Source organism: Elgaria multicarinata, chromosome 21, assembly GCF_023053635.1.
Source record: "Elgaria multicarinata webbii isolate HBS135686 ecotype San Diego chromosome 21, rElgMul1.1.pri, whole genome shotgun sequence".
NCBI classification, from domain to species: domain Eukaryota; kingdom Metazoa; phylum Chordata; class Lepidosauria; order Squamata; family Anguidae; genus Elgaria; species Elgaria multicarinata.
In genome coordinates, this window is record NC_086191.1 from 5624697 (window position 1) to 5642281 (window position 17585).

Sequence of the window (17585 nt, forward strand, 5' to 3'; positions counted from 1 at the left end):
CCATCACACCAGTGATTTAGTGCCCTCTCGCCATGCCTGGTGTGCGGATTTGCAGCACGGTACTCACATGACGCCGTGCCTGCCCTGCTGACACCCTGCCTCTTCCCGTCTTTTCCTAGAACGCCTAAAGTCTGGATTATATTCCCTAAGGGTGTTTTCCTTTGTTGGGGACGTGTTGTGATGGGAGCCTTGCTGTTGGCTTGAATGGATTGCATCAGGTCCTGGGCAGGGAAAAGCGCTCTCTCCCAGCAGCTGGCTCCAAGCCTCAATAGAAAACCCAAACCTTGCATCCCAGGTTCAAAAGCCTTTTCTTTTTAAATCGTACAACGCCCGAATCTCAGCAGAGACAACGTTGTACCCCTTCGAAGGCCCCAAAGAGCCAATGGCCATTCTGTTTTGCTGGGCAGAAAGGTGGTCTGGTTGAAGTCCTCATCAGACAGGACCGGTCTTGTTAAACGGGGAGGGACGGGATGGAGTGGGAGAGCGAACCAGCGAAAGAGCATTGGAGGTAAAAAACGCGGAGGCAAAGCAGGGGGGAAAATTACGTGCGGTGGAGCCTTTAGGGCAGCAAAACACGAGAACGTTTCAGCACTTTCTGGGCCTTCTATCGATGCCAAGAGGTGCAAAGTTTAGCCTGGTCCGGAAGCGACAAGCAGCTACTAACAGAACAAATGCAACCTTTTTTTTAAATTTTTCTAAAATAAAAATAAAATCTGTGCATGTGTTTATTCAGTATTTATAACCAAAATTACAGAAGGGAAGGAGAGCGTTAGAAAATAGGGGGGGAAGGGGGGGATAGAATCAGCAGAGATTTCCAACCCCAAATAAACCAATACAAAAGAAACGGGGGAATTATGGCAAAACACCCCCCCCTTTTATTTTATTATTAACGCCGCACGCAAAATGCCAGCGGAAGCGCCAGAAGTCGGGAAGAAAGCAAAACTCTTTGGATGTTGGCTGTGAGATGATTGTCACTAAACGTCGCAGCAGAAATGGGAGCAGGGGAACCCGAAACGCAACGGCCTTTTCTCTTGGGGGGCCCGATCCGAAAACATGTCATTTTTCTCATGAAAATGTCAAACTGGAGGGGGTGGAATTCTTTCTCCACAATCCAGAAAGTTCACATTGGCTCGAACACGGAAGTCCAAGGAAAGGGATTTGGGAAATTGGGAGGGGGGGTGTCATATAACTCTTCGATAGGCTTTTTTGCCTTCTGCCTGGTTTAAACTTGCCTCCATTTTTTAACACCCCATTATGCAGAAGTTTGACTTTTCCAGAAAGGATGGGAGAAGGAACCAGTTATTTCTGATACCCGCGAAGGGGGGGGAGACACACAAGCAACTTGGCAGGGCGTAACCTTGCAATATCGTGGAGGGCGATGCATGATGAAACGTCGTATAGCAAGCGAACGTTGTCTATCTTTTTTTCTAAGCTCGTGCATTAAAAGCAGGCAGTGTGGGGCGCGCGGATGTCTTTTGTAGGGGGGGGAGCTTGGCGTTGGGAAGCGATGGCGGGGTGTGTGTTATCGACTAGGGGCCTGCGTCGACGGGTGGCTGGCGGTCTCCGTTGCCTTCCCCTGGTCTGAGCTGATCCGGTGCAAACGCACCGACGACGCCCGCAAGTTGGCGGCGTCCGAGCAATCCTTGGGAAATGGCGGGCGCAGTTTGCCGAGGGAAAGGTCGGTGGGCTGGAGCTCCGAATCCGAGGAGCTGCACCGCCCCGGCTCGTCCGAGTCCCTCGCCGTGGACGCCGGGGCGCTGCTTCCGGGCACCGGCGCGCCTTGAGCCAGCCGCAAAGGCTCCTGCGAGTCGCTTCCTGTCTCTTTGGCCAGGATAGGAGGGCTGGGCTTCCGGCCTTTGATGACGCTCACTTGGGAGGGCTGGACAGTCGCTTTTGCGGAAGGACTGACAATGAGGCTGTTGGGCCTGGCGGGGCCCTCCCCACTGGGGCCCTGCAGGGGCGGCCGCACGGCTTCTCCCACCCGGAGCGCGTCCACTTCTGGTTTCTCCTCTTGCGCCCTCCGGTAGGAGGAGGAGGAAGCGGCACGATCCTCGTAACCCACGGTGACGACGATGATGTCGGAGTCGGCCTCGGGTTTGGTCGACCGCTCTTCAGCGGTCTTCTTCTCCGACGAAGGGGGCTCCGGTTCATCCAACTTCTTCCGGGGTCGGCCACGCTTCCTCCTCACCGTCGCCTCCTCGGATGTATCCGCCGGCCGCTTGCTGGGGGCCTTGGCTTTCTGTGGCTCGCAGGGACTCCGCCCAGCTTCGCACCCATTCACCCCTCCGGCGCTAGGCAGACTCTTGAACTTCGGCGGGATCTCAGCCCGGGGGGGCATCGCCACGTTGATGACTGGCATCATGTTGATGACCGGGACGGCACCCTGTTGGCCCACCAGGCCGGGGGGCGCATTCACTGCCGGGGCCAGCAGAGCGGAGGAGGCCGGGCTCACCGAGAGAGCCATTTTGACCGTCCCCCCGATGGGTGCGGGCGTCAGTTTGGGCGCCAAGACAGGGGGAGAGGCGTGCATGGCCGCAGCTCCCGGGGCCACCACCAAACGGTCCCCGGGCTGGACCCGGACCCGGGGCAGCAGCAAGGGCAGGCGGGCCACTAAGGCGTTGACCTGCGGGCGGCTGGCTGGCTTGGCAGGGGCGTCCGTGGCCTTCTTTGCCTCGCTCCGCGGCGCTGCAGCCATGGGCTTGGGGGCGTTTTCGGTTTTGGCCTGAAAGGCAAGGAGGAGAAAGGTGAGAGGAGAAGTAGCACTAGCGTGAGGCGCCAGCGTGACTTGGCCCTCAGGCCTTGCAGTGTATGTGATGAGGACAAGGCACAGGCTGCTTCCTTGGGAGGCAGGGCAGCCTGCGCCTCCTGGCTCCGAGCACACAGCCCTACCTTCACGCTCTGGCTCAGAGCACATCCCAGCATAGCTTCAGGCTACAAAATCAGGCGAGGGCCCTTTAACAGTCCAGTCAGCTCCTACCGGAGGGAGTGGAGCTCCCTACACTACAGGCCAGGGCAGAATTCATGAGGCCTCGGTTGGCTTTAGCTCCCTGCTGAGACAACATCCTCCTATAGTTCTCCACGTAGGAGAGAGTTTCAGCCAGCAGGACCCAATTAGAGCTACCCAAGGTATCGTTTTCTTGTTTTAAGATTGCCTGACATACGTTGTCTACTTTGGACTATACCTGCCTAATATGACCTTGCCCTCTGCAAGCTGACTCCGCTCCCCGGCTTTTACCTGCCTGGATCTGAGTGCCGCCCCATGCTATTGCTGTCCCCTGCGAGCCTCCAGTAACTGCGGAATGGGGCACTGTGGCCCTCGGCAACACACAAGGAGTCAGGGTCGCGCAGAGCGATAAAATGCACCAAATCATCAGGGTCCACAGCAGAAGAGGGGTTTGTACCCCTCCAATTATGGAATGACCTTCCCAACGGGGCCTTGCCTAGCGCCAACACTGATTTCGTTTCAGGCCTGGTCAAGACTTTTCCCTTTTCCCAGGCATTTAGCATCCCAGAGTGCAGGACACGGAATAATGGGCTCAAGTTACAGGAAGCCAGATTCCGGGTGGATGTCAGGAAAAACTTCCTGACTATTAGAGCAGTACGACAATGGAACCAGTTATCTAGGGAGGTTGTGGGCTCTCCCACACTCGAGGCCTTCAAGAGGCAGCCGGACAACCCTCTGTCAGGGATGCTTTAGGGTGGATTCCTGCATTGAGCAGGGGGTTGGACTCGATGGCCTTAGAGGCCCCTTCCAACTCTACTATTCTAGGATTCTATGACTGTTAGACCTAGGGAGGTTGTGGGCTCTTCCACACTCGAGGCCTTCAAGAGGCAGCTGGACAACCATCTGTCAGGGATGCTTTAGGGTGGATTCCTGCATTGAGCAGGGGGTTGGACTTGATGGCCTTGTAGGCCCCTTCCAACTCTACTATTCTACAATTCTATGAGCTTTACTGATCCCAGATTTATTTTTAAAACTGTTTAGTCGTTTTAAATGTATGTTTCTGTGTCTGTTGTATGTTCTTGTAGTTTAAAATTTTGTATATTGTTTTTAAGTGTTTTAATATTAATGTAAACTACCCAGAGGGCTATGGAATGGAATACAAATGTAAATAATAATAATAATAATAATAATAATAATAATAATAATAATAATAATAATAATAATAATAATAATTAAAAAAAAAACCTAAGCAGGAAGCCTGAACACTTTTGGTTCTGTGTCCCCTCCCCTCCTCAGCACTCCCCCAGCTTGGCTCCTCCCTTAATTCATCGCACGGATTTCACCGCCACAAAACGTGGCGATGTGTCCGCCAGCATGTGCAGTTCGCCACGATGTGCCATCGCAGAGATCCAGTAGCTTAAGTGTCTTTAACAGGGGGATAGACAAATTCAAGGAGGCAGAAGAGGAAGTCTATTGGCCACGGAGCTTCCCTATTCGGACGCAGTGTACCTGTGAATGCCAATGGTTATGACGCATCGAGGGGGGACAATTTTGTTCATGCCCTGCTGATGGGGCATCCGGTTGACTGCTGTGGGACGCAAGATGGTGGGCGTTTAAGCCAACCCAGCAGGCCTCTTCCTGCATTTTTATGGCTCTCTCCACGTTTGCACCTCTGGGGACAGCAGTGGACTTCTCGTGGTTTCTACGTGGCCGGTGTCAGAATGGCATCCGTTCCCCTTTTAAGTACTTTCTTGTTACCATGTTCATAGAATCATAGAATAAGGCCATCGAGTCCAACCCCCTGCTCAGTGCAGGAATTCACCTTCAAGCATCCCCGAGAGATGGCTGTCCAGCTGCCTCTTGAAGGCCTCTAGTGTGGGAGAGACCACCACCTCCATAGGCAATGGGTTCTGTTGTCATCCCATTCTAACAGGCAGGAAGTTTTTCCTGATGTCCAGCCGGAATCCGGCTTCCTGTCACTTGAGCCCGTTATTCCGTGTCCTGCACTCTGGGAGGATGGAGAAGAGATCCTGGCCCTCCTCTGTGTGACAACCTTTTAAGTATTTGAAGAGGGCTCTCATGTCTCCCCTCAATCTTCTCTTCTCCAGGCTAAACAGGCCCAGTTCTTTCAGTCTCTCTTCATAGGGCTTTGTTTCCAGACCCCTGATCATCCTGGTTGCCCTCCTCTGCACACGCTCCAGCTTGTCTGCATCCCTCTTGAATTGCGGAGCCCAGAACTGGACGCAATACTCTAGATGAGGCCTAACCAGGGCCGAATAGAGAGGAACCAGTACCTCAAGTGATTTGGAAGCTATACTTCTATTAATCATTTCTATGCCGCCTCTCTGTCGAGGTGATTTACAATGTTTAAATGAAGAGAAATGGGACCGCAAAACGGAGTGGGAGTCTTCTCGTCTCATCCCTGGGGCCAGAAGCAAGGACTGGACCAGAGCCCCTTCCATTTCTCAATTTTACTGCAATCCCTACACCATGAAAATCATAGAATAGTCGAGTTGGAAGGGGCCTATAAGGCCATCCAGTCCAACCCCCTGCTCAAGGCAGGAATCCATCTTCTCTGCCCTGCTGATTCCTCCCTCCCCTGGGGCGATCTCTTACCGGAGGCTGTGTTTTGGATGTATTCTCCGGTGTTTCTGGCTCAACCTTTTTTGCGGTTTGAGGGGCCCGTTTTTCCCTGTGGCTCTCCGCAGTCTCTACGAGGAGAAAGACCGAGTCAAGAAATCATATTGAAGCACCCGGTTAGACAGTTGTGGCATGTACAAAACGACGGGGAAGAGGGAATCCCGGGGGTGGGGGGAGGGGGGCGGATACGAGGTTTGATCGCAAGGCGGAAATGTTTCCAAATTGAAAGCTCTCCTTCTCCCAGAAATCCATGTTCTCTTACCCAGTTCCCCAAATCCCGCCCGACGCGTAACCCTGCTGGGGCGGAGAAAAACGCCTGGAATCTCGAACTCGAGACTGCCATACTGCGGTGCGTGTGACACCCCCCCCCCCAGTTATCTATTTAATTTTATATTAAATTAAATACGCCCTGGAGAAGCAGTTTACATCATCGGCATCATTCAAATAAAAACGCAAAACGTTCAAGACGACGACGACCCGAACGATAAAACGTTGAAAACATATCAAAATACGAAAACATGAAAAGAAATCAGAAGAGGCAGCAAAATTAAGAAATCAAGAGAAACAGATTCAAAGGTGGATCTGCTGGAAGGAATGCTGAACAGAAAACCCCAAAGTCAACGGGCTAGAAGAAAGGATGGTTTTAATACAATCAAAGAACTTCAATTTTAATTTAAGTTTTTAAGTTTTGTGAACCGCCCAGAGAGCTCCGGCTATGGAGCGGTATAGAAATGTAATAAATAAATAAATAAATAAAATAATAAGAGTTCTTTTATCGTATTAAAAAGAATCCTTTTTTTTTCTGCGCTTCGGCCTTTGGCTTTTGGGGGGCATTTCTCCCTTTTTTGGCTTGGCCTGACATCTAAATGTATACGGCGTCCTTCCTCAATTAGGTGCTCTCTGGATGTGCTTGACTACAACTCCCATAATCCCACAGCCAGCTATGCTGGCTGTGGGATTATGGGAGTTGTAGTCAAACACATCCGCAGGTCACCCAATTGGTGAAGGATGTTTGTACACAGTGGGGAGACGCCAGGCGGATCGCCCTGGGAAGGCCATTCCACAGCCAGGGGCCACCACCAAAAAGGCTCTTTCCCCGGTAGCCGCCGCTCATGCCCTCGTGCTCGGAGGCGCTCGGAGCAAAGCCTCCAAAGCCCATTTTGGCTTCCCCGCCGGCGGACACGTGCATCCCGACCACCTTTACGGAACGCGTAAAGGAAGACAGGCGGTGGGGCCCACACACCTGAGACCACCATGGCCATGACGAGATCGGCGTGCGCCGAACGAGAGCTGATGATATGCTGCTGGATCAAGAACTGCGCCACCTCCAGAATGTTGTTGAAGGACCGCTTGAGTATCTTCTCGGCCCAGTCGCAGGTCAAGGCGCAGGCCGCGTCCATCACTTCGTCGTTGTAAGACTGGACCACTTCCACCCGCTCCGGCTGCAGCACAGGGAGAAGCCGGGGAGTTGGGAATCAACACCACACCCGCCTTGGCACAATTTCCCCATTGCTCAATCTTTGTGGCCTTCATCATCATCATCATCATCATCTCATATCATCGAATAACAGAGCTGGAAAGGGCCTACAAGGCCATCGAGTCCAACCCCCTGCTCAATGCAGGAATCCACCCTAAAGCATCCCTGACAGATGGTTGTCCAGCTGCCTCTTGAAGGCCTCTAGGGTGGGAGAGCCCACAACCTCCCTAGGTAACGGATTCCATTGTCGTACTGCTCTGGAGAGAACGGGCCTTGCCTCAGTCATCCACGCACTTGTCGTGTCCAGGCTGGACTACTGTAATGCACTGTACGTGGGGCTGCCCTTGAAGACGGCTCAGAAACTTCAGCTGGTGCAGAAAGCGGCCGCCTGAGTACTGTTGGGGGCGAGGCAATCTGACCACATCACGCCTCTAGTGCGCCAGTATGTTTCCAAGCCCAATTCGAAGTGCTGGTTTTAATCTTTAAAGCCCTAAGCGGTTTGGGACCAAGCTACTTGAAGGTCCACCTTTACCCGCACTTCAGGATCCAAAAGAGAGCCCCTTCTCACCTACCCACCAGTGAGAGAAATTAGGTGGGTCTCCACACGGGGCAGGGCCTTCTCAGCAGCGGCCCCAAGCCTGTGGAACGAACTACCGCTGGTGGTCCGCCATGCGCCATCCTTACAGGCTTTTAAGAAGGCCTTAAAAATGTTTTATTTTACTATGGCCTTCTCATAAACGAATGCTGTTTTGCTGCTGCCGCCCTATGGGTAGTTTTGACTGTTCGCTTTTATTGGGTTTTTAACGTTTATACTGTTTTATGTATGGTTGTAAGCCGCCTTGGGAGACCGTACAAGAGACCGCAGATCAGCTCTGTGGGTCTTACCGTCTCGGTTTCTTTAAGATCCAGGCTGGGAAGAGGAGGCATGTGGACCACCGTTTTCCTCCGTATCCCGCTGTAGCAATATGTTGGGGGAAGGGTTAAGGAGACCATCCAAAAACTCCAGTAACTTCCCGGGTGCTAAATGCAATTTTGGGCACCAAAGCCGTGGTCTAACAGCAACGAAAGGAGGTTAGCATAGGCACCAACGTTAACAGAGTCTCACCTTTGGAGTTTTTAAGTTTGTAAAGTCCTTGGGGCAGACAGCGGCCCTCCGTAAAACGCCACACTTTATTCCTGCCTCTGAATAATGTCTTAAACTTCTAAAGAGGAGCTGAAGCTCAATCCCTCTGAGAATGCACAAAAGCTCATTCCGTGTATCCCCTAGATATGGAAGCATTCAATATTAGCATTATTATTTTGTACAGGTAGGGTCTGGGTGACAGAATCACAGAATTGCAGTGTTGGAAGGGTCCCTTAAGGCCATCAAGTCCACCCCGCTGCTCAATGCAGGAATCCACCTCAAAGCATTTCTGACAGATGGCTGTCCAGCTGCCTCTTGAAGGCCTCTAGGGTGAGAGAGCCCACCACCTCCCTAGGTCATTGGATCTTGGCATTGAGGGCTAGCCACGGGTTCAAATTCATCTCTACCTTGACGCTACCTCTCATATAAAAAGGTACTCCCACACCAAACTTTCAAACGCCTCCCGTTTGGGCTGATAACTAGCAGGACAACTAGGATGGGATAACATGGGCTTTTCTATTCACAAGATGGGTATCCTAAGTAATCTATCGTAATTGCATATTAGCTCCGTGTCTGCAGCCTAACACAGTACAGCACATCCTGCCATTGAACCCGGCTGAAGGGGGTTGGAAGGGGGGCACGAGGAGAAGATCTTTCAAATGATATTCGTTTTAAATGTGTCTGTTTTAAATATACAGTCATTCTTCTCCTTTCTCCTAACTGTGACCTTCCGGCCTGCCCAATCTCGGCTTCACGTGTGGAAGGATATTTCGACTGCCCGCGTCCGCCCAGTCTCCTCGCCTTGATGTTCGGGAAGATCTCCCGGATGATCTTACCGAAATTCGCGGCGCTCAGAGAGCGTCTGCAGAGGTCATCGCAGTACTGCCTGCCGGAGGAGACAAAAAGGCCTGCGTTTACGCGTTTAGGATGAGTCAAAATGCCTCCGCAGGCAATAGGTACAGCCTTCCCTGGACTGTACCATCTCAGGCTGGGGGGGGGGGAGATCACGTGACTGGCTGCTCCCCTTCTGCATAAAGCCAGTGGTTTCTGGGAGGAAGGTTCTGGACAAACAGCTCCCGTTGGGCTCCCAGCATTTCTTCCCAACCCAAGCAGGAACTTACTTGTAGGCATCGTACACGTCTTGTTTGGGCAGGCAGGTGTCCGGGTACTCTTCCAGGTGATTCCGGATCCAGGTGCAGGCGTGCATGTGTTCAACCGAGCCCAGGGATGTGAGGTCCAAGCTAGCGCAGCCGAGAAGAGAATGGTTATGTCTGGAACGCCGTTCAAGGTGTCTAATTTGAGGCATTCCTCTGCCACAATAGGCGCTGTTGCCCGGTGCATCCCTGCATCCTTCCAACCCGAGTCTGCCTCAGGAGCTGTGAGGACTAGTAACTTGAAACAAAACTGCAAGTAAAACTTGGGACTGGGATACCTGAGAGGGCGCCGTCTCCCTTACCGTCCTGCCTGCTCACTGCGGTCATCGGAGGATGTGCTCCTGCCGGTTCCACATGGACCTATGGCCCGATGGGAACTCACCAAGAGAAGAGCCTTTAGTGTGGTGGCCCCCCTCCTATGGAATTCTGGAACCCACCAGGGGAAGAGCCTTTAGTGTGGTGCCCCCTCCCCCCTATGAAATTCTGGGACCCACCAGAAGAGCCTTTAGTGTGGTGGCCTCCCCCCTATGAAATTCTGGGACCCACCAGAAGAGCCTTTAGTGTGGTGCCCCCTCCCCCCTATGAAATTCTGGGACCCACCAGAAGAGCCTTTAGTGTGGTGCCCCCTCCCCCCTATGAAATTCTGGGACCCACCAGGGGAAGAGCCTTTAGTGTGGTGCCCCCCCCTATGAAATTCTGGGACCCACCAGAAGAGCCTTTAGTGTGGTGGCCCCCGTCCTATGGAATTCTGGGACCCCCAGGAGAAGAGCCTTTAGTGTGGTGCCCCCTCCCCCCTATGAAATTCTGGGACCCACCAGGGGAAGAGCCTTTAGTGTGGTGCCCCCCCCTATGAAATTCTGGGACCCACCAGAAGAGCCTTTAGTGTGGTGGCCTCCCCCCTATGAAATTCTGGGACCCACCAGGGGAAGAGCCTTTAGTGTGGTGGCCTCCCCCCTATGAAATTCTGGGACCCACCAGGGGAAGAGCCTTTATGGAATGACCTTCCTCTAGAGATCAGGCAGGCACTAACACTAGGCTGCTCCCAGCACCTCCTGTAAACAACTCTGTTTCGAGAAGTCGTCTTCAACTGACTAGCCACGGTTGTCTTCAACTGACTACCCGCGCCATTAATGGGCTCCGTCGGTTTCATACAATACAGGAAAAAGTACGTTTCCACCTTAGCCGGGGATGACAAACCCCCATCTGCTAGACACAACACTGCAACCACTCACTTTTTCTCTGCTGAACTTGGACCGGAAGGCAGCTGGAGGTAGAGATAAAGTTTGGCATGATCAGAAAATCTCTGGACAACTTGCTGTTGTTGCAGACCAAAAAGAGAGAGAGAGAGAGAGAGAGAGATGTACGCAAACGTCAATAAGAATCTAAATGACGAGGTTGATTCTCAAATTGAAAAACTGAGTTAACAGCGCCCAGTGGATGACCAGGGAGCACATAGAATCATAGAATAGAATCATAGAATAGCAGAGTTGGAAAAGGCCTACAAGGCCATTGAGTCCAATCCCCTGCTCAATGCAGGAATCCACCCTAAAGCATCCCTGACAGAGGGTTGTCCACCTGTGGACATGATCACATCTCTTGAAAGATTTTAAAAGGACCCTTGCTGGATCAGACCAAGGGTCCATCTAGTCCAGCACTCTGTTCACACAGAGGCCGACCAGCCATCGGCCAGGGATGAACAAGCAGGACATGGTGCAACAGCACCCTCCCACCCATGTTCCCCAGCAAATAGTGCACACAGGCTTACTGCCTCGGATGCTGGAGATAGCACACAACCATCAGGGCTACCGTATTTCTTCGATTCTAAGACACACTTTCCCCCCCATATAAATATCTCTAAAAACGGGGCGCGTCTTAGAATCGCGGGTGCGTTTATTATTTCTTAGAATCAAAGCTTTTTTCCTGTTGGTGGTACTGAAACTAGTGTGCGTCTTACGATCGATGGTGTCTTAGAATCAAAGAAATACGGGTAGTAGCCATGGATGACCTTCGCCTCCAGGAATTTATCCAACCCTCTTTGAAAGCCATCCAAATTGGGGGCCATCACTACATCTTGTGGCAGCGAGTTCCATCATTTAACTCGGCACGCGGTGAAGAAGTCCTTCCTTTTCTTTGTCCTGGATCTCCCACCCATCAACTTCATGAGATGACCCATTTGGGTTCTAGTATTTTGAGAGAGGGAGAAAAATGTCCTCCTCTCCGCATTCTCCCCACCCGGCATGATTTTGTACACCTCTATCATGTCTCCCCTTAGCTTCCTTTTCCCCCAAGCTTATCTATCCTTATCAATCCACTCACCAGTATGCAGTCGACTTTGCTCTGGACAGACTTCCTGTGAGAAACACAAGAAGAAATGAATGTATTACTTGCTTTGAAGTTCATCCCCGAACGCTCTTCTTACGGGACAGAGACCTGCCCCTATGCCCGTCCCTGCCTCCTTCCCCATGGCAGGCGAGAGGATTCCCAGAATCCTTTCCACCCTGTCCGCCCCGCAGAACGTCTGAGACAGAAAGAGGAGATGAAAGCCGGGAAAGGGGGAAGGAACAGCGCAGGAAAGAAGAGAATCAGGAAGGGTATCCCTTACGAGATGGCGCCTTTCAGTTTCTGCAGTAAGGTACTCGGCTCTGTGGGGCTGCCCTGTGCCTCCGCCTCCAAGGTTTCGCCCCCGTTTTCCACGAGTTTCACGAACAGTTCGTTGTCCTCTGCCATGACATCCGGTTCCTTGGTTCAAAGCGAGAAACACGCCACACTCTTGATTTCTTTTCATTTATCGCATTTGTATACCGCCCCCATAGCCGAAGCTCTCCGGGCGGATTACAGAAATCAAAACCGTTCAAAATCTAAAACAACCAGCATAAAAGCGTAATATAAAATACAACATAAAGACACACCACCAGGATAAAACCGAGCAGCAATGCAGAAATTCATGCAGGTTTAAAACCCAAAGTTAAAAGCACCAAAGTTAAAATTAAGTTGCTCGGCTGTTAAAATGCTGAGAGAATAAAAAGGTCTTCGCCTGGCGTCTAAAAGAGTATAGTGTAGGTGCCAGGCGAACCTCCTTAGGGAACTCATTCCACTGCCAGGGTACCACAACAGAGAAGGCCCTGCTCCTGGTAGCCACCTGCCTCACTTCCTTTGGCAGGGGCTCACAGAGAAGGACCCCTGAGGATGACCTTAGGGTCCGGGCAGGTCCATATGGGAGGAGGCGTTCCTTCAGATAGCCTGGCCCCAAGCTGTTTAGGGCTTTAAATGTTAATACCAGCACTTTTGAGTTGGGCCAAGACCTGAACTGGCAACCAATGAAAGTCCACACGTGGGCAACCCCCCCGGGCCGCAAGCTGCATGTGGTCCTCGGAGAACCCTTCGACGAACACTCTCCCTGAATCCAAATATGAAACCAGACCTCATTCTCATAGAATCATAGAATAGCAGAGTTGGAAGGGGCCTACAAGGCCATCGAGTCCAACCCCCTGCTCAATGCAGGAATCCACCCTAAAGCATCCCTGACAGATGGTTGTCAAGCTGCCTCTTGAAGGCCTCTAGTGTGGGAGAGCCCACAACCTCCCTAGGTCACTGATTCCATTGTCGTCCTGCTCTAACAGTCAGGAAGTTTTTCCTGATGTCCAGCTGGAATCTGGCTTCCTTTAACTTGAGCCCGTTATTCCATGTCCTGCACTCTGGGAGGATCGAGAAGAGATCCCGGCCCTCCTCTGTATCCTGCAAGGGAGGTCAAAAGTGGCGTCTAAACACACCTCTTACAGGTTGGGAGAAGAGATATGGTAATAAAGTCCCGGACCATAATTCCTCACTCTCCCTAACCACTAGACTTCACTTCCCTCCCAGAGCCAAGGATGGAAGTGTTGTTTCCATCTTGCTCCCTTTTTATTCATTTTTTTAGAAATGCAGGTGATAGATGCCACGAACATCTAAAAGCCAACCTTCTGCAACCTGATGTGTACACAGACCACTTGACAACTGCGTCCATCTCTCCGCAATAGATTTAATTGGTGATTTAAATCTGTAGGCTCCTTGGGGCAATGAGAATTATCCAATTCCACCACCCCATGTTACCCTTTAAACTACTATACATTGCTATGGAAAGAAATGAACACTAATATAGATTAAGTTCTGCACAGCTTATGCGAAACCCCAGCAGCTTCCCCCAAGCTCCTGACTACAAATCACATCATCCCCACAACCATTCTTCATGGTGCCTAAGGATGATGCATGCTGCACGTCAAACCTCCAACCATGCTAAGGTTGCCAACGTTTATATCTGCCAGTGCTCCTCAGCCTTTAACGACAGACTGCAAGTTGCCACCCGAATCTTATTTTTTATTACGTTGATTGTTCCAAAATGTTTTTCATCCTGCTGCTCAACCGACAATTTATTATTATTTATTTATCTGTTAAATTTACAGTGTGCCTTTCCATCCAAAATGCCACTCGGGGCCATTAAATCCACTTTTCAAAGTATGGTAAATTCCTTGGGGCAGACTTGGTATAGGCAGGGTGGGTGGTAGAATTGCACACAATGAAATTTACCTGGGAGTAAGCGCCGCTGAACTCAATGGGGCTGATTTCTGAGTAGGCACATACCAGATTGCCCCTGCTAAAACGTTATAAAAAGTCGGCTTTTATTTTAAATCCCAACTTCCTGTGCTGAATCGAGTCGGAACTTCAACAAACGTTCCGTGTTTGAATCCTTGTAAACAGCCCAGAGCACTTCAGCTATGGGGCGGTATATAAATGTAATCATCCCCTGTGCCTGCGTTTTATTAACGGTGCAATAAAATGTAAAATATAAAATAAAAATCAGACCTGTCAGCCGGCTGGATTTGTCGCTGCTCAGGGGCTGTATTCCTTCCTGTTTTGCAAAAGAAATGAGAGAAAAGATTGAATTCATGGGTTGCAACTCCAACTTGATTTCCCTCTGCGAGGCCCAGCTGAGTTCTTAAAACCTAAAATCCTCCATTGCTTGGGCGGGAAAGTTACTTGCGCTGTGCAGTGGTGTCCAAGAGGCGGTGGAAAAGTAGAACCACCCCCACCCCAAAATTACATTTCACGAAGAGGGAAATTCAAATGTGAGCAGCCATATGTAGAAAACCTGAAATACACTGTACACACACAGAGAGGAGAGTTGTTGGGGCAGGGGACAGATTGGAGAGGAAAGTGAAGTGACATCGCTTGAGTTCCCCTGCAACATGCTTTGAAAAACCTTATTTTTAGGAGGTGCTTTTAAAAGACCATTTTTTAAAAAACGCACAGACGTTCCCCCACCCAAGATCTCCCAAATAAAACAATGCAAATCTTTGCAAAAAGAACAACTCTTGGCCCTCTGAATCAACCCCTCTCTAAGACATACAGAAGTCCTTGATCCATTTTATTTTTCATTTCCTCTTTCTGGAAACAAAGGATCTCTTAAAATGACACACACACACACACACACACACCCCCCAAAAATGCATGCAAAATCTAAAGCTGTCACTTACCTTTCCTCTATTTCAAGGCTGGAATCCTTCTTTCTGCAATTATAATAATAATTATAATTTGGAAGAAGAAGAAGAATCCTAGATTGAAACGGCCAAAGGACCTTTCCCCCCCCCCCACAAGGCCCCTCCTAAAAAAAGAAAAGAAAAGTAAATTCCAAATTCCAAATCACTCCAACCCCCCAAGAGTTAATAGATCCCTGAAATCCTTCCTCACTTGGGATTTGGGGCATTTAAAGATGTGAAGTTCTTGATTTGCTTGCAAAATAAATAAAGGACCCCCAAAAAACCCTGTTGCATTTACGCCTGGCCATGCATCTTAGCACTTTCAATTGCAAAATAAAACAGAAAAAGAAAGTGGCAAAGAGGAAGTCCTGGTTTATTCTCTTCTCTTTCTCTGATTGGTGGAGCCAGCTAGGATCTGCCCGGATACTGGGCTATTCTTTAATGCAAATGGCTGCCTCCTGTTCTTCCACCCGGATACAACCCGAGCTCGGCTTCTGATTGGCTAAAGGGATTCGGAAGTCTGCCTAGCAACACGCTGCTGGTTGGTGCAAGCTCTGCCCGTTTAGAAGCCAATCAGAAAGGCTGGGGGAGACGCTCGCGCGCCTGCATTTTTGCAAGCAGCGGGCTGGGCGCGGCAACGCCAACCCTGCAGTGTTGCACAGTCTCCCAATCCCTGGCTTCCAAACTCTGGGACAAAAAGCCATAGAATTGTTTATGTGACACCTGTCATTTCACACTCCCTGGCTGCTGCTGAGGAATATTAGATAATTGACTGAAGGTCATTATTATTTTTTTCTAGTCTGGTTTTAATGAAAACGGAACTGTCTTGCTGATAAATGGGAAACAGGACGGCGGCACAGAACAAATGTGTAAATACACCAGAGCAATGAGGAAAGAACCGGGTTACATTGCAAACAGCTGTGGCAGGTGCAGGGACTACAGCGCCCATAATCCCCGACCATTGTCCATGCTGGCTAGAGCTTCTGAGAGTTGCAATTAGCAAGGGACAAACATACCCCGAGTGCATTCGTTATTTACCCTAGAAGTAACGAATCTGTCCTTGTAAACTCAGGCTACTGTTTTCCAATTATTATTATTATTATTATTATTATTATTATTATATTAATTTCTTACCCACCTCTCCCTTTGGATCTAGGGGGGGGGCAACATTGAATACAAAAATGCTATAAAATACATAAAACTGATTAAAAATATATAAAACTAATGCATTATTAAAATAACAGCCAGACATCTTAAAATTTGACTGGGAAGGCCTGCCGGAAGAGATCCATCTTTATAGCTTTTTAAAATTCAGAAAGATGGTTGAGTTGGCGGATCTCTCCCGGCAGGCCGTTCCCCAGTCTGGGAGCGGCAGAAATACCGAATCGTGTAACGCGCCTACGACTTCTCATAAAGCAGCACGATGGTTGGTTGTTTTCTGCTTGGTTGTTTTCACGTGACCTCTTTGCGTGATGAGGTTTACTTGGTGTCGCAGAATGTGGGGATGAAGATGGATCCTCAGAGCCAGAGCAGTGGTAATAACAATGGCGAGGAGCAAAGCCCCTAAGGAGAGTGATTCAAGTATGTTTTGGGGGGATTTAGGTGGTAGGACGATAAATAATTTATGGTGGGGGGTTGTGTATTACTTTACTGCACATGCTATCAATTCCAAACCTAGAGCTTTTCCACCTGAGGCTTTTAACCCACATCTGTACGGAGGCTTCTACTTCCGGATTCTTTGCGGGATTAAGACTGGCTGCTTTACACGTGTTTTCCCCTCTATGGGTTTCTTTTTCTGTGTGTGTGTATGCATTCCGTTACACAACCACTAGGTGGCGATATGGTATAGCGGAATGGCACAAATATGCGAGGCTTCTGTAATGCCACTGAGAAAAATATCAGGCTTTCCTACTTCAGGGAACAAAGATGTGACAATGGTTGCAAAGTACAGGAGAGGTCCTGAAGGATGGCGTTGTGTAAAAGCCCTGCACACTACCTTGAGGGCACAATAAAAGCCTTGTCATAGAATCATAGAATAGTAGAATGGAAAGGGGCCATCGAGTCCAACCCCCTGCTCAATGCAGGAATCCCCCTTAAAGCATCCCTGACAGATGGTTGTCCAGCTGCCTCTTGAATGCCTCTAGGGTGGGAGAGACCACAACTTCCCTAGGTCACTGGTTCCATTGTCGTACCGCTCTAACAGTCAGGATGTTTTTCCTGATGTCCAGCCGGAATCTGGCTTCCTGTAACTTGAACCCGTTATTCCGTGTCCTGCACTCTGGGAGGATTGAGAAGAGATCCTGGCCCTCCTCTGGGTGACAACCTTTCAAGGACTTGAAGAGTGCTCTCATGTCTCCCCTCAACCTCCTCTTCTCCAGACTAAACCTGCCCAGTTCTTTCAGCCTCTCCTCATAGGGCTTTGTTTCCAGACCCCCCTGATCATCCTTGCTGCCCTCCTCTGCACGTGCTCCAGCTTGTCTGCATCCTTCTTGAATTGTGGAGCCCAGAACTGGACGCAATACTCAAGATGAGGCCTAACCAGGGCTGAATAGAGGGGAACCAGTACCTCCCGTGATTTGGAAGCTATACTTCTATTAATGCAGCCCAAAATAGCATCTGCCTTTCTTGCAGCCATATCGGACTGTTGGCTCATATTCAGCTTGTGATCTACAACAATTCCAAGATCCTTCTCGTTTGTAGTATTGCTGAGCCAAGTATCCCCCATCTTGTAACT

The 17585-nt window shown here is 50.1% G+C and overlaps 2 protein-coding genes across 4 annotated transcripts in view; both read right to left on the minus strand.

The window, feature by feature from the left end:
- The window catches only part of PSMB4 (proteasome 20S subunit beta 4), a 242579-nt gene that overhangs the window by 77303 nt on the left and 147691 nt on the right, over positions 1-17585 (minus strand). The window contains exon 8 of one of the 2 annotated variants that reach the window (XM_063145807.1): positions 16633-16644. The exons of the other annotated variant lie outside the window; for it this stretch is intronic. The gene's annotated coding sequence lies outside the window, so the exon portion shown is untranslated. Of the gene's footprint in view, positions 1-16632; positions 16645-17585 lie in introns of those variants that run through there. 2 annotated transcript variants of the gene reach the window in all.
- Positions 708-15163, minus strand: RFX5 (regulatory factor X5). Of its 2 annotated transcripts, XM_063145670.1 has the most exons (12): positions 15063-15163; positions 14849-14881; positions 14178-14223; positions 11941-12077; positions 11655-11688; positions 10571-10653; positions 9306-9425; positions 8950-9070; positions 7947-8024; positions 6828-7026; positions 5561-5655; positions 708-2722 (listed from the first exon to the last, which is right to left on the minus strand). In XM_063145670.1, exons 4-12 carry the CDS (start codon positions 12063-12065, stop codon positions 1523-1525), a joined length of 2055 nt encoding a protein of 684 aa, XP_063001740.1. In that variant the 5' UTR covers positions 12066-12077; positions 14178-14223; positions 14849-14881; positions 15063-15163; the 3' UTR covers positions 708-1522. The 2 variants fall into 2 exon arrangements, with proteins under 2 accessions (XP_063001740.1, XP_063001739.1); XM_063145669.1 differs by lacking the exon at positions 15063-15163 and having other exon boundaries at positions 14849-14930.